Source organism: Megalops cyprinoides, chromosome 2 (assembly GCF_013368585.1).
Source record: "Megalops cyprinoides isolate fMegCyp1 chromosome 2, fMegCyp1.pri, whole genome shotgun sequence".
NCBI classification, from domain to species: Eukaryota; Metazoa; Chordata; class Actinopteri; order Elopiformes; family Megalopidae; genus Megalops; species Megalops cyprinoides.
In genome coordinates, this window is record NC_050584.1 from 19,438,490 (window position 1) to 19,463,278 (window position 24,789).

At 44.6% G+C, this 24,789-nt stretch overlaps 2 protein-coding genes across 5 annotated transcripts in view; one reads left to right on the forward strand and one right to left on the reverse strand.

Moving 5' to 3' along the window:
* The window catches only part of lpin2 (lipin 2), a 32,349-nt gene extending 28,009 nt beyond the window's left edge, over positions 1-4,340 (forward strand). For all 3 annotated transcript variants that reach the window (XM_036520659.1, XM_036520658.1, XM_036520660.1), the window contains exons 17-20: positions 2,027-2,179; positions 2,394-2,508; positions 3,393-3,496; positions 4,139-4,340. In XM_036520659.1, coding sequence (XP_036376552.1) covers positions 2,027-2,179; positions 2,394-2,508; positions 3,393-3,496; positions 4,139-4,283 — 517 coding nt within the window. In that variant the 3' untranslated portion in view covers positions 4,284-4,340. The remainder of the gene's footprint in view (positions 1-2,026; positions 2,180-2,393; positions 2,509-3,392; positions 3,497-4,138) is intronic.
* Positions 4,341-7,688: 3,348 nt separating this feature from the next.
* On the reverse strand, positions 7,689-22,969 carry LOC118772985 (EMILIN-2-like). 2 transcript variants are annotated; one of them, XM_036521698.1, is made up of 9 exons: positions 22,701-22,969; positions 22,149-22,274; positions 19,109-19,296; positions 16,307-18,247; positions 9,687-10,007; positions 9,245-9,292; positions 9,052-9,102; positions 8,641-8,775; positions 7,689-8,088 (listed from the first exon to the last, which is right to left on the reverse strand). In XM_036521698.1, exons 1-9 carry the CDS (start codon positions 22,850-22,852, stop codon positions 7,751-7,753), a joined length of 3,300 nt encoding a protein of 1,099 aa, XP_036377591.1. In that variant the 5' UTR covers positions 22,853-22,969; the 3' UTR covers positions 7,689-7,750. The 2 variants fall into 2 exon arrangements, with proteins under 2 accessions (XP_036377591.1, XP_036377590.1); XM_036521697.1 differs by having other exon boundaries at positions 8,641-8,778.
* Positions 22,970-24,789: the final 1,820 nt, after the last annotated feature.

Consider the following 24,789-nt stretch of genomic DNA (forward strand, 5'->3'; position numbering starts at 1 on the left):
CAATTTCCGGTACCAAGGTAATTTCAGACCAAGAGGGCTTCCGCCATTTTTCAGCCCAGCAGTGAATGTAAATGACTGCACAAGACTAGACTGGTTTTCAAACCGTAAGCCAATCAGAATCAGCCTGATATAGTTATTGCCTTGATAGAGCAATGCTTCTAGATATAGAAAAGAAAATCCAACAAACCAGTTACTGCAGCCTTATTTTATAAAAATGCCAGATGTAGGTGTGACCACCAGCTGTCTTTGTTAGAACGTACCGTATAGTCAGCCTCCTAACTTGCAGAAAATGCAATTTGCAAATGGTTATATTGCCAGAGGTAGAGAAGGTCATAAGCTCACGGGCGTGGGAGTCTTGCAGTAAAATAATGTTTTACTTCTTCAGATGTGGAGATGTCGTGATGTTGAGGCTCTGCACCCACCAGCTCTGACTCACCCCCTTGTTGTTGAAGAGTGATTTTCAACAGGAGAGGTTTCTGTATGAGGCAGTTCTTTTTTAAATATACAATACAAAAAATAGTTTTTTGATTTCTTCTTGTTCATAGCCAGTTGTTAAAGGTCAAAAACATTGCTCAATTTTCAACTTCAGACCCACGCATGGAAATATAAAAATTATCTAAACATTGCGTTTTATGAGGGAAGTTCCAGAACAACTAGAGCAATTAATAAAAGGGATGATGCAACTAGCCAGATGGCTGGCATCAACATACCAGCATCTATGTAGCCAAGAAAAGCAAGCAATGCCAAAGTCAAAATGCTGAAAATGTTGTTGCCAGAAGCATATGAGATATTTTTAGCAAGCCAAATAAAACTAAAAGTACTCTGATTTGTGGTGAAACACACACATCTGTTTAGCATGGTAGATATGATCAACGAGGGAAATGGTTTAAGGGCAAGGACTCAACAGCAATACTAAAACATCAATGAATGAGTACTTTGTATAAATTAGTGTCATTTTCACAATATTATGAGTAAAAGAGCTAAAGGGGTCTTCACAAGCCAAGCCAAGGAGGAGCTGTGATTGGCTAGGTGGAGCTACTGGCATTTCTGGTTCACTATCGACAGCCGTACTGGGAATAGTTTGAATGAAGGAGAGTCTCTATAGACAGTCAACCCACTGATTGGTTGACTTGGGAAGGTTTTTACCAGCATGCTATGTAGTTCACATTGTTTTCTGTTTTCAGGGTGCTTTCTGGAGAGCAAAATGTGATGTTGAGGGCCTTGGGGTGTGGACGTTGTCATGGCCGTGGCTAGGTGTTCTGTGTCTACCTGCTGTTGTCTGCCTTGTCCTTTCACAGACTGTGCGTCTGCATTCCTCGCCATGTACATGGCAGTTGGTGCCGATGTTTGGGTCCCACCCGTGCACCATTATGGTTAATTAACCCCGAAATGCTGTTGTCGTCTGAACAGGGCTATTAAATCTAAAGAAAGTTGAAAGGCCTCTTTATCCAGTCACAGTCAAAGTACATTGGTGTGCTGTCACTGCAATGTATTAAGTCTTGTCAGTAGTGGCTGCGTGCAGGTCATGAACCAACCTGTCCCTGCTCTACAACATCTACCACATCTCTTCATCTTAGGTTCTGTTCTCTTTGGTGCATAACATGGATTACGGCAAAACCTTTGCCCCACTAGAGACAAAATCTAAAATGCGTTGACATGGATTTTTTTTTTCCTTACTGAGACTTTATATGTATACAACTTGTTTTTACATTGCATTACATTATTGTCATTTAGCAGACGCCCCTTATCCAGAGCGACTTTTTACATGCTATCCATTCATACAGTTAGATGTTTACTGAGGCAATTCTGAGTTAAATACCTTGCCCAGGGGTACAGCAGCAGTGCCCCAGTGGGGAATCGAAACAGCAACCTTTCGGTGTGACGCCCTTCTCCTTACAGCTATGATACACTGCCACCCCATTGCTTTACGTCTTTAGTGATCCCCTCAGTCGTGTACTTCATGTAGTTAGTATATTAATGATGGTGAGTGCTCATCTGTGTCTCTGTCGTTTCTCCTCCACTGCAGGAATGGGTACAAGTTCCTGTACTGCTCTGCGCGTGCCATCGGCATGGCTGACATGACCAGGGGATACCTGCACTGGGTGAACGACAGGGGCACCATCCTGCCCCGAGGGCCCCTCATGCTGTCCCCCAGCAGCCTCTTCTCCGCCTTTCACAGGTACGCCATGAACCCGCCGCCTTCCCCCTCTCTTAGACTGAGCTGGGAAACAAGCCACCAGCACTCCCCTGAATGTCCAAGTTTGAAGAGATTAATGCCTCGGCTTTAGGGTTATGAGCGTGGCTTAGTAAGGTCAAATTTAAGCTGCCGCCGTTATACGTGGAGTCGTGCCTAAGCCTTTGATCTCCTTTGTCTCTCACCCAAACACTCGCAGGGAGGTCATCGAGAAAAAGCCGGAGAACTTCAAAATCGAATGCCTTACTGACATCAAGAACTTATTCCATCCGAACCAACAGCCCTTCTACGCCGCCTTTGGAAACCGACCTAATGTAAGGGCAGCCTTTTCTCAGCGCGCTCTGTGGCCCATGGCTGTCTGAGCTACTTTACTACAGCAACTGCATCTTAAAGCAATGTGGAAATGAGCAGGTACCATATTGTTAGCCATGGGTTTGAACAATAAGGATTGGGAACTCGACTTCGTGGTTACACTTCTTGGGAGCAGATTGGATCAAACAAACAATCAGAAGGTTATTACCCTCAAGGATGTTAACATCTTTCCTTGAGCCTTTCTCATTTGTGCTTCACACCAGCACAAAGAGCATGGACCTTCTATCCCTTAGAAACAGGGTGGACAGAAATCTCTAATTGTCTTTAGCTTTCAACTCAGAAGAAGCCTTATGTATTTGCTACCACCCTGCCGCAAGTAAAAATGAGGACAGAGCACATCAGCGTCCTTGAGCGTCACGATCGCACTGCACGATCGCTCATAGCCCAAATCCAGCCTCCCACTTTTGGGAATAAATTAACAGTGTTATACCCCACGTGCTGCAAGTTTATACAGGGGGCTCTGACTGCAATTTCCTCTGCATATCTCTGTGTGCCATGGGGCTGTCCTTAGACCGGGCATCATCAGCCGTATAAACAAATCGGCTGGGTGGAATCAAAACATAACCAAAAATGGTCCCATATGCAGCTCACCAAGGTAGCCTTTCTCAGGATCAAATCAACAGAGACTCAAATTAAAGGGACCGAAAAAGCATATTGGTGGTACGGAAATAAACTAAAAGCCACGAACAGATGAAATTCCCGCATATGCGTTTTTATGTTTATAAAATGGAGATGAAGGGATCCTTTTCATTCTTTTTGCTTTGCTTTCACCCCCCCCCCCCCCTGTATGCATTGCAGACTGACCTTGAACCTCTCTCTTGTGCAGGACGTGTTTGCCTACAAGCAAGTGGGTGTGCCAGACTGTAGAATATTTACAGTCAACCCTAAGGGTGAACTAATACAAGAGCAGACGAAAGGAAACAAGTCCTCGTAAGTCCACAGCGCCGCATTGCCAGTGTGATCCTGTCATTTTCGATTCATAACTCCATAGATGTATGCCAGAGCTCATTCTCATTAAAGATGAGAATGAATGAGGTGAATGAGGCAGTGTTTATGACCTCAGTGCTTGTGGGTCTCATTTGGCTTCGGACTCTTGCGGTTTTTGATGTGATGTGTTTCAGGTCGTCAGGCAATATAGTGCTGACCGCAGATATTTGATATTTAAAAACTGGATTCATTGGTAGTGATCTGATAAAGTTTGAGTAAAGAATTCAAACAGGAGTTCATAATGTTAGTGACAACCAAACTCGTGATGTGTGTCTTGAAAAGCAGTAACATTTGCTTTATAGGGGCTACGTAAAACATCCATCGGTGACTATCAGATCTACACCTTGATTGCATGTGTGGGTGTTTATGGGTATGTGTGGGCATGTGCAAATGAAATTAAGACATTTTAAACAAAAAAGACCCAACTGCTAAAAGCCACATGATTTAAGCACGTGCCTCACTCAATCACTTCGGAGGACTCAGCTAGTGATTTTGACGAACGCCATTTAAAGGGTTAAATCCGTTAGCTGTGCATTGCAGTTAGACTGAGTTAGACTGTGTGTCTCTCCGTCTTGCCATGGCCAGGTACAGCCGGCTGAGCGAGCTGGTGGAGCATGTGTTCCCCCTGCTGAACAAGGAGCAGAGCTCCGCCTTCAGCTTCCCAGAGTTCAGCTCCTTCTGCTTCTGGAGGCAGCCCATCCCCGAAATCAGCCCCGAGGACCTCCTGTGAGGACCTCCCGAGGACCTCCTGCGCCACGCCCTGGACCCACCCACCGGAGGGAGGGGGGGGAGGGGGGCGGAGGAAGGGGGGTGAAACCTGTCTGGAATTGCACTTTCGGAGGGCAGCGGGCCCGCACTGTCCGAGCCGTTATCAGGGTGGTGAGGACGTCTGCGCTTTCCCTGAACCCTGCACTCACGGCCCATGAAGAAAGCTGTGGTGATGTTTTGCAATGATAATAACCAGTTTCTGGTTTGGAGTTCCTGTGTTTCTTTGTATTTTGGAAGAGTAAAAAAAAAGAGCACTTGAGTTAGAATACCATTTATTTTAGTCAACAAGAATAAGCATTGCCATTATGTTGATGAATTTCTGAATCTGTTCTATTATTTGCACTGCCTTTGGAACTGCTGTTAGTGACAAGTTTTTTTACAGTGCGTATTCCTAGTGACACCGGAAGGTATTCCCCACTGTTGTCCATCCTTTCAGCAGATGTAATATAATAGAATATGGTGGATGCTGGTGTAAAACTCAAGTGTCTGTCCTGCACAACTGAGTTAATGAGTTTATTGAGGCGAAATACGCTCGCGTACCATCGTCCTGATGTATTCTACGCACTGTATTCTAAGCAGGATCAAAATGCCATTGTAGCGGGAGTACACAAGAGCACCGACAAAAAGAAGCAGGAAAATGCGGCTTTACAGTAATTCAGATCATGCAGAGGCTAACTCTGCTCAGTGATTTAGCACAGAGTGAGTATTTCTGCTTCAGTTGTTAATTATTAGAAATGTCTGTTTGAGGACTCGAGTCTATGTAAGTGGCGTACTGGTATTATTTTGCCGTGCATGAGAAAATTGATATTTATTTTGCCGGTGTTAGAACACCCAGCTGCTTTTTTAATGCCTTACTGTACTTTTTTGCTTTAACTAAGAAACATGTAATTTTGCACTTGGGTGAAGGCCAGTCTCATTCACAGTGAGAGGATAAAGTAGCGCATACTTTACCGGAGGGTTGCCGTCACCTTGAAGCTGAGGTAGCTTTTTGCGAGAGAGAGCGAGAGCGAGAGAGAGAGACGGGGAGCTGGTCGCATGGTATGTGCGTATGTATGAAGAGGATGCGGTGTTTGGCGTGGGTAGTTAGCGCTCGGCGGATTCAGGAAGCTGCTACAAGACCTGTTGGCTCTTTCGGCATCCCCTGCTGGAGGGTTCACCGCGATCCAGCAGCGGTGTGTGCGAAGCGACGCCCCCCCCCCCCCCCCCCCAACCTCACGTGCGCTCGCACGCCCCGACAGCAAAACGACAAAGCACAATCATGTTTCTCACTGACTGACATCCTTAGTATTAATCCTTAGGTTTGAAAATGTGTGTGTGTGCGTTCCACGTGAACCGTAGCTCCATGTGAAGTGTTTCTACCGTCACTGTTTGTATTTGTAGTGTTTGTTTATCAGTTCTTTTGGGGCATCCCTCTCAGTATTTTACAAAAAAAAAAAAAAAAAATCAGAGCTGACAAAAGTGTATCACAGCATTTCTTACTAATGAGTGATTTCATTCTTTCTATGAAAGTAATATATTTGTGTGAGAAAATAAAACACACTTGTCTTAAAAACCTGGTATTTGTAGTTTAGGTATTAATATTATTTTGAGACTACGGTCGTAATTCTTAAATGCTGTAGGCTTTAATTGGTTCTTTCTTTTCCCCCTTAAATCTTAAATGCCTTTTTGTTTTACGTGGTTTATTTCTTAAGTATGGTTTATTATGCTGAAGTATGTTTCTGTTAAAATGTTCTTTTCAACATAAAGCTTACTAGTTGATCGCATTGTACCAGCGCAACTGTATTTAAATGTATATTTGCAGTATCAATATGTATATTGACAGTGCTGTTTATGAGGAATATGTTTACACAAAGAAAAATCTATAATAAAAATTATAAATGATGAAGCTACCAAAACCATGGTTTTATTCTCCTTTGTCTCATGATTGTCTCTCACAACCAATCAGTGAAAGATTGTATTTTCTGTGGGGTTTTATTACAGTTTTATGATCATTTTAATTGACCCTACCCACAAAGGATTATAAGCTATGAGCTCTGTTTGTGTAACAGATAGGCATGTGGTCAAGATAAGGTTTAGGATTGGGGTCAAGACTGCAATTTAGGGCACTGTCAGGATTAACCGTCTTAGTTATGTTAATACAGCTTGTTGGTAGACAATTTTGGAATGCAACTCTCATGGTACAACTGAATTCAAACATCTCAAAAATAACAGCCTGCATATATGTATGCATATATATGTAGAAAATACAATAGTAAGCTTAAAGCCATACTATCTTAAGAAGTTAATGTTTACAAGAAAGGACCTGGTTGCTTTTTGAATGAGAAATTACATTTCACCACTTCAGTCTAAAGAAGCATTGGTCTTTCTACAGCTGGCCAGAAGAAAGACCAATGCTTCTTTGCAATACCAGAGTCAATAAATTTCAGCATACTCCATAATGCAATTGTTCATTTTAAGTATCAATCTTGAGGTATCCAGTGTCACTCAATGTGCGAGTACAGTTATTCTGTTGAAGATTAATGTGTCCATATGCCCACGCCAAGCCAGATGTATTGGTTCCTTCATAGAGTGTTAAGAGAGGGAGTGTGTATGAACTTCTTTGTTACTGTCATCAACTGCAGTTTTCCCACTGCAGACATCCATCATTATTTTAGATGACAATTGAGAGATGTAGTATTGGATGAGAATTTTATTTCCTGTTATGTTACACACAGCCAAGGTTGAGGTGGAAGGAGAAGGTTATGTTCCACTCTTCCTGCCTTGGAAGCCTACTTTCCTGGATGAGATTGTTGTCTCGACATCCTCAAAGTGGTTAAGTCTTTCAGTGTAATGGACTGGGAGATGTTAAATATTCTACTGAAATGTTTTAACGGACATTCTTTTAAAAAACAAAAAGGTTAATTCCTTATAAGCTTAGAAGACTGGCACATACATAAATGGTTAGGATAGTGGTTAGTGCACTGAAAATTTAAGTTAAAAAAATGGGAGGGGGGGAAACAAGTGTATTGAGTTGGTGCATGGCATGAAAAGGAGTTTACTAGACACTTTTATTATTAAAATCTCATTTAAAAGAATCTGTCCTGTACTTGGGAAGCAGTTAGCACCACATATAGTTTGCCTTCATGTGTTCCTTTCGGGAAAGTGTACAGCATTTCTTATTACAGTAGATCCTCCGAAATGAGGCCGTTACAATCTATTGTCTCGAAGACGGCACAAAACAAAATATAAACAAAATATTTATACATATACTTTCATATATGAAACACAAACAAATGTAAACAAAGTACTTTTTACGTTTGAAAAATTTAAAAAATCAAAAAGCAAATTCTTTCAAATATATATTGTGACCAAATATATTAAAGCTCCATATCACAAAATTGTATAGTGTATTTGTGCACCCATCTTTTTTTGCACACTTGTGCCTGTGGGCTATCGGCTGAAGTGGGGCGGGTAGAGGAAGACGGCGCTGAAGGTGGAAGCGACCTCGCTGGACTCGGAGGTGGCCAGCTTGCCAGCCGTCATGACCAGCGCGACCCTGTCCCCTCTCTTCAGGTTGAGGACCAGGTTGAAGGAGGCGGAGCCACCACAGCCGCAGGCGTCCTGGGCGGGGCGGCTGAGTTTTAGGGGGTCGCGCTGGTAGCCCCAGGTATCCAGCCTCTGCACACTGCGGTTGGAGACGGAGAGCACCGCCTGCACCCGCTCGCCCCTCTGCGGCGTCAGGACCGCGCTGACCAGGTAGCGCCCCTCCGTGGGCACGGTGAAGACCCCTGCCGAGGGACAGAGGACAGTCGCTGACATTACAATGAACCCCTAACCAAATATCAACAGCAAATGTTTAAACAATCATTCATTACATTACATGCATTTAGCAGACGCTCTTATCCAGAGTGACTTCCATCACAATAGAACATACGTGTATCCATTGGAGTTAAATGAGCAACGGTGTCAGACTAGGCTAACAATACACACAGACCAGTGAGTGTGAGCATAACACCATTCAAGCCCTACCACGAGTTAACTTGTGCAAACTGACTAGGCAATGGAAGCCAAGTACACTACGATACATCAGTAACAGAGAGTCCAAAATACAGTACATCACAATACTACACATCAAATAAACATCAAATACTAGAAGTAGCAGGTGTTAGGTGGCAGGGATTGAGGAGGAACTGAGATGCAGTCTGAAGAGGTGGGTCTTCAGTCTGTGATGGAAGATGCCCAGTGATTCCGCTGTCCTAACCACTCCTGTGGTGATTTCTCACTGTAGTGTGCTACACTGATGAGGCTGCTTGGGGGAGTAGTGAGTGCGGGGTGCACACCTGTGTTGGGGTCATAGTGTCCTCCATCATTAACCAGCACCTTGTTGAAGCGGATTACGCCAGTCTCCCCTGTGAAGGGCAGGACGGTGAGGCCGGCGGAGAAGGAGAAGGGCTCGGATGCTGCACTGTCTCCAACTGCTGTGGGGTGGACACACGTCACACAAGTCGGTCACTCAGATTCACTTCATCAGGTTTTGTTCAAAGAAAGAGATATTGTACCGTAACAGTTATTACCCCACTAGCTGAGAGGGTAAATATCAATTTTATCTGTTCATCTGGAATTCTGATTTTTAGAAACAGCCCACTTATAAATATGATATCACCCTGGACCTTATATTGTAAACAGAGTGCATTGTGCTGTTGCGCTGTTCTGATCCTTTTATTGTCACACTGAGATGTTTCAGGTTTTACCTATGGCCACAACTGGCTTGTGTAACACTGGCTTCTGTGGTGTGTGGGCAGCTATCAAGAGGGGGAAGGAGAAAGGTAATTAGTTTAGAGACACTTTTTCATTTTGTTTTACTGATATGATGTCAATTTTTTGTTTCTACATTTGTAAAAAAAATACAATAAAATAACAGGGAAAGGAAAAAAAAACACTTACCTGGAATGACATTAGGCTTAAAAGACACAGGAGAAAGAGGAGGGTAACCTGTGGGAGTAAGGTAAAAAATAATCCAAAATCAATTTAAAGCTACATTGAGCATATGTAACTGAAGGGCTTCAGATTCCACTTTATTATTCCAAAAAGGAAATTACTTTTTGCCAACATGAATCAATAGAACAATAAAAAATACAGGTGCCATTTATTCATACATGTAAGAGTAAACTAAAGTAATGCACCTATAAAATAAAAACCTATAAAATAACATACTGAAATAATTACACTAAGTGAGCTTATTGCACTTATATTATTACTGTGACATAAAAAACTGAACCAAGATGAACTGGCATGGCCACAGTCATATTTCATGCTAGACAGTGTGAGTTTGTGTGTGTGATAGATTACGTAAATGTTGGTGTCACGTGCTATTGCCCTGTCTCACCTGGTGCCCCAGCGACCCCGGTGAAGTCCATCGTGCCGCTGTCGCTCTGGGGCAGCTTGAGGAGGGTCTTGCGCATGGTGCCAGGGGGCCCGGCCTCACCCGTCTCCATCACGGGCTGCAGCGGGCTGGTCGTCGTCTGCCGCAGTTTGGAGGTGTGGCGGTGGGTGACCCGGTGGCGGGGACGGTTCGTCACGGGGATGGTCACCTGCGAGATGACCAGCGGGACACGGGCTTGGGAAACGGTGGACTCGCGGAGTTTGGGGCCAGACGGGGTTTTGGTCTCGGCGGGAGGGGAGGGCTTCTCCTGCTTTACCTGAACAACTACAAACAGAAGGAGGAGTGAAAGAGACAGGTGGGTTAGAACGATGCTGTGTAAAACACATTCTCGATTCTTGTCTTATCCTGGCACTACAGAGCCCACAGATATTAGCAGTTAGATGGGAGACATAACAACATGTGGGCGGCAGTGTAGCATAGTGGTTGAGAAGCAGGACTTGTAACCGAATGGTTGCCCCCTTGATTCCCAATGGGGCACTGCTGCTGTACCCTTGTTCAAGGTACTTAACCCACAATTGCCTCAGTAAATATCCAGCTGTATAAATGGATAGCACTGTATAAATAAAAAAAACTGTAACTGATGTATGTCACTCTGGATAAGAGTGTCAGCTAAATGCAAATAATGCTATGTAATATAACATAATTAATTCAGTTTAACAGTCTGCGTAGAGCTGGCAATATAGGTGGGTAGGTAATTCTCTCTGCTTGTCTTGATGCGGTGGGGAGGAGAAGGGGAGTAACTTCCTTGAAAAATGAGAGCAAACTGCCCATTATCCTGATGACTGACCCCTCCCTCCCCACCAGTCCAGATGAAAACCCCTCCCCCCCACCACAGAGCAGGAACCCAGCCGCGCCAGCCCATCTGCAAAGTCAGATCCACTGATTACGGTTGCCAGGTTCAAAAGGGGTCACCCACTCCATGGAAAAACCTACTTGCTGCCTTCGCTTGGGAACACAGGAACTTCAAATTTGAACATTATCAGTCAGAGGATGGGGCTGGGACTCAGAATCCTCAAAGCACAAGGAAACTATGAAACATCCCAAGTAAACAACATCACTGCTCCACAGCATGGGCAAAAAGTTATGAGTGGTGGAAGGGGACAGAAATCATACCCTTCGGCATTTATACATCAACCACAAACTTTGTTTTTCATCCACTGTCTCACCTATACAGTAATTCAGTTAGGATATTTATCAGATGATATTCATCCATACTAATCCTGGAAAATATTGCAGTGGAAATGATACTGCTCTGTAATCTTCTTGCAGAGTATCGCTGTGGAAATGGGTGGTGTCCAATTACATCATAAAGCAGTAGCAACCCCGGAGACCTCTTTGAACTCGGTGACATGCCGGTGCTCTCTTCACAGGGTTTGGGGCGAGGGGGCCAACAGGGTCTGCTCTTCCTTGTAAAAGCTATCATCTTGATTACTGACACACTTAGTCACAGTTTGTTTGCCCGCAGCAGGTGTGCCGTGGTCAGCCTTGATATCCCCAATCCTGAACACCAAACATCTGTTTCCACACAGTCTGCCCAGGCCCTCGTTGCATGGTGGGGTTTCCATGCAGGGATTATCAGATAATCCCCCCCTTTTTCCATGTCTAGACTTAGCCCTGGTCTAACAGAGGAGTTACTCATTGACAAATTCTGCTGCCTTGACAAGAAGTCCCACCACCGACAGATGTTGGGGGGGGGTAACCGAGACTGAGTCACTTTGAGGGGGGTTGGATAAAAGAATTAGTCCATCTGGCATTGAAGGGACCACAAGCAATGGGACTCATTATGAGTCAGTTTACTGTGTGAGCTCATGGTGGTTTTGCTTCTGCACATTACCATGGAAAATGCCCATTTCAAAGTGAAGAATCACCAACCCAACTGCTCCGCTGCTGAGTCCCAAATCTGCCCTGGACGAAGAGCAGGAACGTGCCACTTCTGCGGGAGCCCTGGACTCACTGTGGTGTGTGAGGAGTTGAAGTGTGTGTGTGAGAGTGTGTGTGAGTGTGTGTGTTGGGGGGGGGACATGCCATGTCAACGTCGTTCACGAAGGGAAAGGAACCGCCTGCCTGCTGCCAGAGCGCTGGGAGGGAATTCCCATGATTCCCTGTGTGAGCTGAGAACTTCCAGATGAGTTCCAGGGTCCTGATGGGAACACCTATACATTCCTGTGCAATAAACGTCCCCGTGGCGTTTAAGGGTCCGCATCCCAGGGTTTAATGGGGTTTTCGTCATCGCGTCACTGTAATTACTTATGCTTTTCACTTTGGCATGTTTCCTGCTTCTTGATTATGAGGTTATCTTTCACTTTATTTCATTTTTACTTGCGAGTCATTGCTGCCTTAGCCTATATACATTTTGATGTGCACCTATTAAGAACCTGCCAACAGCGGTTATTACTACTACAATAAACCTGACAGGGATTCTCTGTCATTTAAGTGAAATGTAGTTAGTTATTATCAGGCCCTGTCATTAGGAAGCTAAAAGACAAAATGAAAAAAAAGCCCGTGCTTTAAAGTTGATTGCTGGACCACACTTTTCATCCATGGTTAAAACTGTGTGGATGAAGGCGTGTCTCGGCTTCTTCTTATCCCTCTCTTTCTCAGCTCCAGCTCACCCCAGACAATGATTTAGGAAGTATGAATAAGGTTAGAGGGTGCCCCCGCTGGGAGAGAGAGGTGTAATGAAAAGCACATGGGCACGGCCACACAAGCAACAAAACCCCAGGCAGCTTCCCTCCGCAGGTCAGAGGCACATAGGGTCACTGACAATAAAGCACAGCGCTGTGGCTGTAAAACCTCTGCACACAGGGCTCTGGTAGGAAACGCAAATATAAATATTGTGCCCCTGCCCCGAAGCCTCCATCAATTACACAGCAATCTCAGTCCTGGCTTCTATGGCCATGATTAAAGAGGCAGCTTCTAAACAACTGCTTCCAGTGGCCCCCTTGTGCCTGTGGCTAACATTATGCCACAGAGCCCTGGGACCACAAAATAAGGAAAATCCGGACTCTTTCAAGTAAATTCTTATTTCCTCCCAGCTACTTAGTAGATCTGTGCAATTTCAGAGGAACCCTTCCTGTTCCCTCCGTCTAGGGCCCAAAGAGCAATTGGATTTTCACCACTGAGAGACACTGGATTTACCTCAGCGCCAGCTTCATCCTATTGAGGCAAGAGGAACAAGTCTGTTTCAACAAACAGCGGGTTTAGCACCAGGCAGGGGAAATGCAGCTTTGCAGGAAGCGGGATTTTAATGGCTGTTGTCAACACCAGAGGAGTCCTGCAGAAATGAACATACAGCCCAGCACCTTTCATTAAATTACAATTCTCTAATTTCATTTCTCACAACACCCACTCTTGCCTCTCTGTTTATCAGGATGTGAAACACAGGGTAGGATAAGATGTTGTCATAGAACATACAACACATCATGTGGCGAGCAGCTCCACAAACACAAATTATAATAGTTATAAACTTAAAAGTTATAAACTCAAAACCATGCCAGCAGAAGTTTTCAGCACAGCCATCAATACAGCAAAGCTCTGAAGCCTTATTAGCTTTACACATAGCTCTGGTCCCCTGTGACATACATTAAGTGCTGTGAGGTTGTTTCAACGCCACGCCTGACCATAATGTAAGTCTACAATGTGACAGAGCTGTTCTGTTATGGGCCATTGAGATAGGCAGGGGGCCAGCAATGGTAGCCATACCGGGGGGTAGACAGGCGTCATTATCTCTCTCTGTGCTACACTTAATTCTCCCAGTGGCTCTCTAGGGGTGTCTGCAGTATGTTACCAAAGCCCCTGGCCCCCAGAATGCACACCGTACTGGGGACGTGCCGCTCCACACACCCTGAGGAAGATGTATCTTGGCGTCACAACCAACCCCCCCCCGGGTGCCTGCTGGGTAACAAGATACTATCTTCAGGAAACTCTGCTGGAGAATGAAGAGGTGATAAGGAGCTAGAGGAGGGTGAACTGTATTTGAAACTGCACACAGGCGCAGATCATTAGCCACTAGTGAACTGTTGCTTTGATGTAAAAGTCCACGTTACAAACAGCAATGGAAAACCATTAAAAAGGTCCCCCCAAAGACCACGGGAGATCTCATTAGGTTGGATGGTTGGATGAAAATATGTGGCGAAACGTGAAGATGAAACTGTTTCAGCTACTTGTTTGATTCATAAAACCTTTTTTCCCCCCACCAGAGGCCAGCAAGATAAATTAGTTCCATAATGCAAAAGTTGTATTAGATGAAACTGTCAGGCAGATGAATGAACACCACCACAGCTATTTCTTAGAGTCTGTTTGTAGTTTCGTACTAGCGCTGCTCCCAGCAATTTTTCCACGCTATGAGAGCGATGACACAGCTTAAACACAGGCTCATTTGTGCTACTGCCCCCCAGGAAGGTTTCCTGTTAAGAACAAAGGGGGGGTGGAGAGGCTGGAGGGCCCTAGAGGGGGTCAGTTATGGTTTGAAAGAAAAAACAATCAGCAGTGCAGATAGAGATGACGCTGTCAGTCTGAAATAATGACCTACTCACAGGGCAGGGAGAGGGGGAAACCGAAGGTGCTCGGTCTCCAGGCCTTCCTATCTCAGCCTGCTCTCGTGGGAGGCTCTGTGGGGGAAAGGGTGCTCTCATGACATCATTGTATACAGCAGCGCATCTGCGGAGAGGTTCCCTGCTGCGCTACCACACCGCCCGGGGGGTGGGGGTTCTCCTCCAACCGCCGACTGCGCCAGCACTATAATGAAGTCCAGAGCCCGAGTGCAACCCGGAGACACCGTGTGTGTTTATCCAAGGCATTTGCGGAACCGGGGCAGTGCGCGAAACTAGGGGCATGACGAGTGAGGGACGCCAGCCGGAGACCACACAGCTCAGGCTCTCCTTGGTCTGCTACACGCGCTCAGCCGGAGCAGTGTCTAACCCCTGGGTTCAACCTGGATTTAACCCCCCCTCCCCCCCCAGGTTTACTTTGGCTCAGAATTAATTACGCGTCACTGTTTTCTTCAAAAACACAGTTCAGTGAGTTCAAGAACCAAAATGCATTTGAAAATGTGTGCGTGTACAAAAACTAGCTATGTAAATACTGATTGAGCAAAAGATAATTTGTGATAGAGAGACACTTAATCAATCTGAGGCATTTACAGAGCGTGATAAGTGGTGGAAGAAGTGAGTTAATGTAAGAGATAAACTTCATAATGTGCTCTCTTGTTAAACACGTTAAGAGCTGTTATCCAGAAGGGATGTGTTGATTGGTTTTGACTTTGATGTTTATGTTCAGCAATAGTTGAATGCTGTCTAGAGAGTAGTCTAAGGTGAGGGTTCTGTAATGGTGGTTCTGTACTTTCCCTGTGCTTAAAGCAAGTAAACAACTGAACAACAGTCTCCCTGAAGGTTTATTTGGTGTAGCACCATCTCACCTACAACATAACCTACCTACAACCACAAATATCATATTACGCTCTCCCTGTATAGATTTTGGAGGTCTGGCTTTAAGAGCCTTGCCTGAAAGGCACTATATAAAGGACTTATATCACAAAAGATCACAGATTTATAGGGGAACTACATCACAACAGAACACAGGTAGGATGTTCTCATAGTACATGTTTCTGAAACAGTAGTACACAAGTTCTACGTGCACAGCAGAGCTTGTAAGTTATTACATACTACACAAAAGCATGTGAAACACAGTGACCCACAGCCAGAACTCTCCCTCGGCTACCCTCTTGATTTAATAGCAAGACAACTCTAATGCCTTTTGCTGTCATGTGAGTCATATAAAGTTGGACCCAAAAGAGGGGGTCACATTCATAAACATTATGAGCTTCCTTCTAGTTTTTATTCCCTCAGGATGATAACCAAAAGCACATTGCTAACTTTATATCGATATTGCTTCACCCACTCCATCATGGTATACGGTCATAATGGGACGTGTGTGTAAAGACAGCGGGCATCTTAACAACATGAAAAAATACAGTAACAGCTGATTGATGCACAAAACAATATCCATCTGTGTCCACATGCTCCCTGTAAAGCTCCTTCAAAGGCCAAGAATTGCACAATACAAATGTAGTTGTGGTGGTTTAAAAAAGGCATGTGTGTTCAATCAGCCAGGTCTCCATGGTGTCTGAAATCTATGAAATGAAAACCAAATTTCTTTTTTGTTTAAAGTGTGACACATAAATGATTCTATTAATTCATGTGTCAGATGATATTTTTGAAAAGGCATTCGGTTACACCAGTGATGGCTTAACTCTGCTACTTAGCTGATTTGCTGATAATATTTTCCTTTTACAGCTACTTCACAACAGCTCTCATTTCACTCTACATAAAGCACCCAGGAAAGATGAAACAACTACTGGAGCACATTATTTCTGTGTTATCTCTACAATGACATTTTAAGCACACAACTACAGCTGTACCTAGACAGCGCTTGAAATGTATTCTTCAACAAAGGTATACGAAAGGCTTCAGATTTACTGACTGACCATGAATGACCATCTCTTGAAATCCCAGTACGCAGGCAGTTCATATCTCAAGCTTCAGTGGTCCCCACCAGTGACTTACCTGGGTTGCTGGGAGCGCTCGCTGCCAGGTCGTGAATATCCTTGGTGATTCCTGTGAGCGTGGTCTGGAAGCTCTGGACAGAGCCCTTGAGCCCGCTAATGTCTTTGGAATGAGCTCTCAGGGTCCCGTTGATGTAGCTGATGCAGTTCCACAGGCTGGTCACGTGCTTGTTGAGGCCCTCCTTGATCCTCTGCAGGGTGCCTGATATGGTGTCCAGCTTGCCACACATGTTCTCCACGTTGGCCACCCGCCCGTCCACGCTGGAGACCTCCTTCACAATCCCCTCTGTGCTCTCCCGGCACTGGACGAGCTCCGACCTGACCTGGCTGCCCAGCTGAACCAGGCCCCTCTTCAGCTCTTCCACCTGGCTGTTGTTAACAGCCATCCCGGAGAGACGATGATCCAGCAAATTGCGTGTCTCCTTGACTTCTTTCCGACAGGCTGCATTCGTTTCGCTGCAGGTGGAGTTGAGATGGTGGAGATCTTGAGCATATTTGCTCAGAGACCTGCTTAAGCCAGTGACGGTACCTCCCAAGCCCCCAACATTATCATTTAGAGAGCTAAGGCTGCTCTGCAAATTGGCAAAGTCTTCGCTGTTTTGCTGGCCAATCAGCAGCTGTCTCTGGAGAAGGTCCTCAAGTGCTTTGAGTTTTTCAGAGTTGCCGCTCACACCTGAATTCATTACGTCCAGCTCATCCCTGCAAATCTTGAGATCCTGCTTTATGTTGTCCAGACCCTCTTGGTCAGATCTGCACTCTGTAGCACATAATTCACCCAGAGCATTCAGCTTTTCTTCCATACCTTGGATGAGGTACTTGTTAGATTTAACTTCATTCTCCAAAGCATCCACTGTGTCACTGTATATCCCGGGGAGAGAGTTGTTGTTGATCTCCACCAGCATGGCAGTGAACTGGTCCTCCATGGTGTTCACCCTCTCTTCTAGCTGCTTCCTCAGCTTAGCCACTTCATCTGCGATCTGTCTGCTCATCTTGTCCTCCATGTAGATGCAGTGCACTTCACAGTTCTTCTCTGTCACATTGAGGCGGGCCTCCACGTCCTCCAGCCGCTGCCCAAGAGTGTCCTCGACCTGCGGCCCGGAGAGATGCTCCAGCTCACTGTCCAGCCTGGCATTGAGGGCCTGGTGGGCTTCTGCAATGCGTTCAAGCTCCCTCTGAAGGCCGCCCACCTCCACCCGCAGCTGCTCTGACCCCCCGTCCTCGCCGATCTGGAGGCTCAAGTTGAGCCGGAGGTCATGGATCTCCTTCCTGAGGTCGGCCTCCTTGGTGTCCAGGAGCTCGGCCAGGCTGAGGTAGCTGGTCTCGTGCCCCTCGCACTGCTCGGCGATCGATGTAATCTGGTACTCGCAGGAGTTCTTCAGGTCAGCCATCTTGATCTCGATCCCCTCCATCATCTCCTGCCTCAGGTCCTTGATTTTGTCATCAACGTAGGCCTGGAGGGCGTCGAGGGAGACCGGGACAGGGGCTGTGGCCAGGGGACCCTGGGTGGCCTCCATCAGGAGCCGGAGCTGGCCGTCGTGGCCGGTCACCGTGCCCTGCAGCTCCTCCAGGATGTCACTCTTGCTCTTGAGGGTGTCGGTGACATCGTTCAGCCTCGCCATCACCTCTTCCATCGCCCGGTGCTCCTGGCCCAGCCCGTGCTCCTGCAGCCGGATGCTGTCGGTGGCCCCAGCCAGCGCGCTGTCGGGAGGCCGCATGTTGTTGAGCAGCGTCACCAGCATCTTGCTGGTGTCCTCCTGGATGTTCACGCGCAGGTTCTCGTTCATGCCGGTCATGGCTGCCTGCAGGTCCAGCACCGTCTGGGAGAGCCGCTGGACCTCTTCCTCCAACGCGCGCACCTTGTCTCCATCCTGCTGCTGCTGCTGCTGCTGCTGTGGCCGTTGCTGCGGCTGGCTTGGGAGATTATTCTGCACAGTCTTTGGTCCTGCAGAAGCAACCAGAGTTTATGTTACTCTCCTCTCCTTAAAGGTTATTCCTACTGAGTAGCACTTGTACACATGCATTTGTGCACTGCCAGCACATCTCAGTTTTTCTCTGCGACCCCTATGCCTTATTTATAAATGTGCTCTGTCTGAGAGCTCTGCCACTTCTAAATCATGTGAGTCCTGATCCATCTGAATTTAGCAACACACCCTCATAACGAATCTACCTGTTACAAACCCGATTAACCTGAGAGTGGTTGTGCTTAGTTGTGAGTGACACAACACTTTCCCAAAAGCTAGAAGTTACTTTTCACAGCAGGTTACAAGACTACAGCTTCCTGGATAAACACTCCTGCAGATATGTATTGTAAAACAGTGGTAGGATTTAAAGAAGATGCATTGTAATGCTGAAGACATCACGTGATGATCCTTCTCACAATTTCACAGGATTGCAATGACTAGATTAAAGCTTCCAGTACTAAAAGAAAATATGTAAGTGTTTTAAGTTATTAAACAAGACTGCATATATTAACTGTACAGAGATCAGAGAAAACTAGACTTGGAGAGAACCAGCAGTGGAATACGACTTCAAAGACAGAGAGACACCATACAAACACAGACACTGGAACATAGAGAATCAGCGTGTCACAAATAGACACAGCAGAGAAAAGACAAAGGAAAGGCCAAAGAAACAGAGGGACAGTGGAACACATGAGAGGTGGGGAGAGAACTGTGCTGCAAGCACTGACCATCAACATTTTTCAAATATGACCCATATCTATGCGTTTGTATTAAAATCATCATGATACCAAGTTGCTCAGATAACTCTGTGAAAGAAAAAAAATGAAGTCTGAATGCTTTACCCTGTGCAGAGGGGATCTGAGCTGGACCTGCACGGGGATGGGTGTGGGGTCCCAGCGCGGCCTGTTTTGGAGGGGTGTCTTTCAGCTCTTGGCAGTCCGGACCCTGGAACGCCGGGCAGCACCTCCACTCCAGCTCCGTCACCAGCTTGTAACCGATTTTGTAAGTGGGCCGGAACTGGGTCCGATACCTGCAGAAATGTGAAGCTAAAGTGTATCCGCAACAAAATGAGAAATGCAATATGCTTCCCTACTTTGTACTAGCATCGGATGCATGCAGAGCGGAACATAATAGGACCACATTGTTCACTTTATGTCCACTGAGGGGGTGTTCAGTGCACAGTTTATGAACAGCTGTTGATTCGCTTATATGGGAACAGCAAGAAAACAAGAACGTACTGCACTGCATTTCCAATGATATGCTTTTTTTCCCCGAGAGGAATGAAACTTCTGCTTCCAATTCTGTGAGAAAAGTCAAGAAATAATTCTACAGTAAAAGAGGTGGGCTCACTGTGTAGTATACATGGAGAAGGAGAGCACAATGCAGCATTACAGAAAGTTGTGCAGAAAAGCTTTTTCATTAAAGGTGACGTAAAATACCTCAAAATAAATCTATATTATTTCCACACACAAATCTATGTCAAATAAAAATGTTTACGAGTCTGAGCAAAAAACTGTGAGTGGCTCTACTGAAGCCTATTTTCTCTGTCTGTGGATGAACGTGGCTGTCCAAACTTTCACAATTTTGCAACACAGAATAGAAGGTTTGGATTTCATAAAACATATTTCCAATGGAAAGCAAAGCTGTGCTTGATGACGCGATCACCACTATGATCTCTTTGTCTCTGACCTGACACCTTAATCACCAGGAAGACATGAGTAAAAGCCTGAAAACATTTTCGCCAGATGTAACAAACTTTGTGGTGTCACGTTGCAGTTAAATCTCAGGTTAAGCGGCCTTGTTATTTCCTTTAGACTCTTCAGATTTACAGCCAACAGACAAAAAACCCCAAGGGTTTATAAAGTCATTACTAATCATTATTGAAGTAATAAGACGCTTATGGCATAAGAATTTAATGTACACAATTATATTAAATCAAAGCATAAATAATCTAAAAGGCAAAAAGAGCGAGAGGAAAGATACATATGTCTTGGATCACTACAGGCTGCAGAAAATGCCTGCAAAAATACACTTTCCTGTAGCAGTCATTCTGACAAGTCAAATATTCCTTTTTAAGCTACAGTAATCAAAGGCCCTTTATTTTCCTTAAATCTCAGAAAAAATATAAACGTTGGTTACAGCCTAGACAATGGCCCCTCTCAGAGCAGCAATTAAATTCTGTTTATGGCAACAAAATCCAGGTGGGGGTCCTTGTCACGAGTCTATTAATTATATCCACTTTCAACTCCTTCACAACTTCCACCCAGTCAAGACAGCCAGCCAAACTTCCAGCATAGGATGAAACCAGTCATCCCTGTGAGCATGGTTTCCCTGTTAGTTATCCAAAGTGCCGTACTCTGCACGCACAAACACACATAAAACAACGCTGAAAGAAAATGCCACAAACGCTCTCCGGATTGCCATGGGGCTGACTAATCCTGTCATGCAAATTCAAATCGTATGCATATTTACAGATGCTAATCTAATGTGACAGCTGGAGGGACACTTAAAAGTGTGAACAGTACAATGTTTTGTGAGTGGAAGGTATGGAGGGAAACAGCACACAGTTCACACGCCATTTGCACACGATTCACCAGTGCTGTGAAATATAGGTTAGGATGGTATGCTTGAGACAGAGGGTTCAAAGTTTGGGTGAGCAGGAAACTCCCTTCTACCCATTGTATGTGGGATTTGGCAAACATTTCACTGGAATAATTTGAATAGGCTAGATTGAAACCTTCGGGATAAATCCATATATCTTGCTCTGGAAAGGGAATCTTTTTGATCAAAATGCTGAATTATAAGGCATGTACACTCAGCAAATACCCAGGAGAGATGAAACGGAAGACACAAAAAGGACTTAATCTAGTATATCTACACAATGACCCGAGGTAACCTTTCTCCGGCCCCATGCCTGGTTAGGTAAAAGGACAAAAATTTGTCTCTTTTCAGGCATTGACAAAAGATAGGAAATGGGTGATCCATTAGCTCTGCAGGGCCATTAAGTTCTAAGGCAGGACATTCCCTCAAGACATACTTTAAATAGTCTACCATCAATGTACTTACACAGTATATATGTGCAGATTTGTGAGAAGAGATTTAAGAGAATATAGCACTATAGTGTACACATGCACCAAGCTCATAGCCCCATTTGGTACTCTCTAGCAAACTGCATACACAGACTGTCTTGCCAAAGACTATAAAAGCTTGTTCAGTAGATGTGAATTTTCAACGCAAGACCGGATGTTGCTGTGAGGGTATAGGGGTATTGGTCTTTGGCTTGGAGTCCGAGGAAACAGCCACACCTTGCCATGGGCCAAGGTTGTGGATGTCCCTCTTAGGACATCAAACATAGAAGTGGAACAAAAGGAGGACATGGGATGGAGGAGGGATGCTGTGAACAACTGTCATGAAAAGGAAGTGGTGAGTGGACTTTTTTTGTGTTAGGATTTTTGTTTTGCGACAGGATTGTTAATTGCATAGGGATTGTGTACAAATTCTCCCCCTCAATCTTTGTTTGGAACTTCACTTACATTTCGCCCACTCATTAGTTTCCCCAAAAGAACAACAGCTAAACCCCATCCAGGGTCTGGCAACATTTGTTAACACGTGCAGTACCTCAAAAAGAGCTGCATGAACATTTCAAGCAATCTGTGTCATAAAAGGCTGCAATCTTAGAAACGTTCAGAGGCATGATATGGGAAAATGTATAACGGCACCACTTCTGAGCGCTTCAGGATTTTTATTATAGATGATGACCACGTGGTGTTTTTTCCCTTTATATTTAGTGAGCCATTGCGATGATGAGGAAACGGCATCACTATTCTACGGACCAATAAAAATACGCGCTCTCCACCCACCCTCATCTCCCGGGACACTTACATCACTTGTTGCGGGCAGTCAGGCAAATGCATCGGGCACGGCGCGACTTCTGGCTCAACAAAACTTTCCGTAGCTCCCAGGACAGCGCAAGTTACGTTCTTGTGCACCACATACGCACACCAGTTTCTGAAATTTCATCGTTTTCATGGAAGAGACGAGAGAAACAATTAGTCCATGTGAAAGGACGGAACATTTAAGAACAGGATATGCAATAGTATTACACTTTCTAAATGTGTTTAACTGGTTGAAATGAACTCCATCTTTAGTGTAGATTTACCAGTGTGTCGGCGATGTTTGTCTTTACCATTTCTGCACCACTAAGTCATATAATCATTATGGTCTTACGTTACTAGTACCCTTACTATGTTTCTCAGTGTGAAGGAAGATAATAATAAGACCTTCATACAATAATACATCACCAATGAATGATGCATTTACTTTACCTGACTGGAAGTGCTCCATATGTAGTCGCTTTATTTTATATGCTACACTGTATAATGTTTAAAACTGATGTTTAAAACACAACCGATAAACGAAGAAAATAATACTCACTTATTCCTCGGTCTTTGTCCTGTCCCAGAGTAAGCGGTACCCTGAAACAGGTTAGCACTGAATCTCGATGGAGTTCCAGAAATCAGTGAAAAGGTGAGCAGTAGAGAAAAGATAATTAATTCCAGCCTAGAGTCAGCGATAACGCATTTCATTTTTGCAAGTCAAAGTAGATGCATATGCATTTAAGAAGGAAAAAAGTAAGAAGTAGTAGTTTGCGTCAAGTTAAATTGATTTAGCCCTCTCCGTCCCACTTGTAAAGCTGACTAACTTCGGGCAGTTCCAGAGCAGTGTTGCCTATTCAATTGTGACGTTTTTGGTCCATAGGGGGCTCAACCCCCCCTACCACTGACTGCAAAGGAAAAGCGCCCTTTGCTCACGAGCAATTTTGGCTAGTTTTCCGTTTCCTCGAATCATTTATGTGCAGTTGTTTCTCCGTAGCTCACGTTTCGGGGAAAAGTAAACCGAAGCAGTTCTTTTTTTTGCGCAAAAAGTGCTATAACATATTGATCAACCATAAATGCACATTTACACTTCTTTAGTATTTGCATTACATTACAGTCATTTTACAGACGCTCTTTAAAAAAATCACCCCAGCAGCCGACGGAATATGAAATCTTACAGGTTTGAAATTCCGTAATGCGTGAAAACACGAGCATGCCCACAATTATGAACATACAGATACGCACACTTCTCTCTTCGAACAGCCAGCAGTTGAGAAATAAATGTAAGGAAACGGAATGTTGTATAATGTTTCAGGTAAGATGCGTAGTAGCTGAGGCTGTGCCATGAAAATTAATGCTTCTGGAAAAATCAAGTGAGCTATTTAAGCTCTGCAAGGTTTTTACAGCAATTAATAGCGCGCAACACTATCTCGAGTGATCTCTTGACATCACAGTTTTCAAAAAGTAATTAGGACAGTCAGGTAAGAATTACAACGCTCTTCTAGCAGCATGATTATTCTGCCTTTCTTTTGAAGGTACGGACCCACTATTATGGAACCGCCTCTCGAACCAACCCGAGGGTCTACACAGAATTACAGGTATGCGCAGGGGTTAAGACGCCCCAGGCAACTTCACCCGGCAGTATCTGAACTGAGGATGAACTCGTACATTTCTACAGAACTAACAGCTGTTAGTCAGAGGTCACCTCACAAGTAAATTAGACGGCAACAATAGACTTACTCACAATTTGCCACTGATTTGAGCCGTCATTAAACCCCACCTCAAGTCATCATTCACAGTAATGTACAAATGGCTATAGAAGAGATACCAGGAAACACGCCTAAGTTCCAACATCTCCATTAAGAGCAAAATTCGTTGAGATTAACTTTCGCAATAACTTCATGTTTAACTAACCCATTGAAATTAACTTTCTGGGCAGCAGGTTACATTATTGACAAAATGAAAAAGACGAGTGGACTCCTTGTTTAAACTCTCATGACTTTTATTAGTTCTCATTAAACAAAAACCTGAACCATACGCAGTTCTGTAGTTCTGTCTTATTAACCTTTGTGTCTTGAACACAGGTTTTTCCACGTTATTATATTCAGCCTTTGAAACACTCTAAGCAAACATTGAACAGTGTTCACCTGACCTCCATTATATGCATATGATTTCATTTTAAAGAACTTTTTCCAGTTGTCAGTGGTGACACAGACATTATTTTCTATCAGTACGTTTGTGTTCTCATGTCACTTTCTAAAAATACATTTGTATTTCATCAAAGCATTTTAAGGGAGTATACATTTATTGAAACGCTTAAGTCATACATTACGATTATGACACAAGGTTATGGGTGTCCAGTTATGTAGACCCACCCACTGGCCTCCCAGTTACAATAGTCAGAGTGCGAAGAGATAGTCGGCGCCAGGCAGACTTGTAAAGCTGGACTCTGGAAGTGGAAGTGATGAGCTAAGTTTCCAAGTGTGGATTTTACATGGGCACAGAGTGACAAGTCTTGAGGAAAACTCCACTATCAAATAACAATTGGTATTATGTGGAAACAGTAGGACAACGGCATCTACAGCAAGTATTAAACTATTTGTTTCTCAACCTCTTGATAATTACCCTCAGTGACTGGGGCAGCAAAA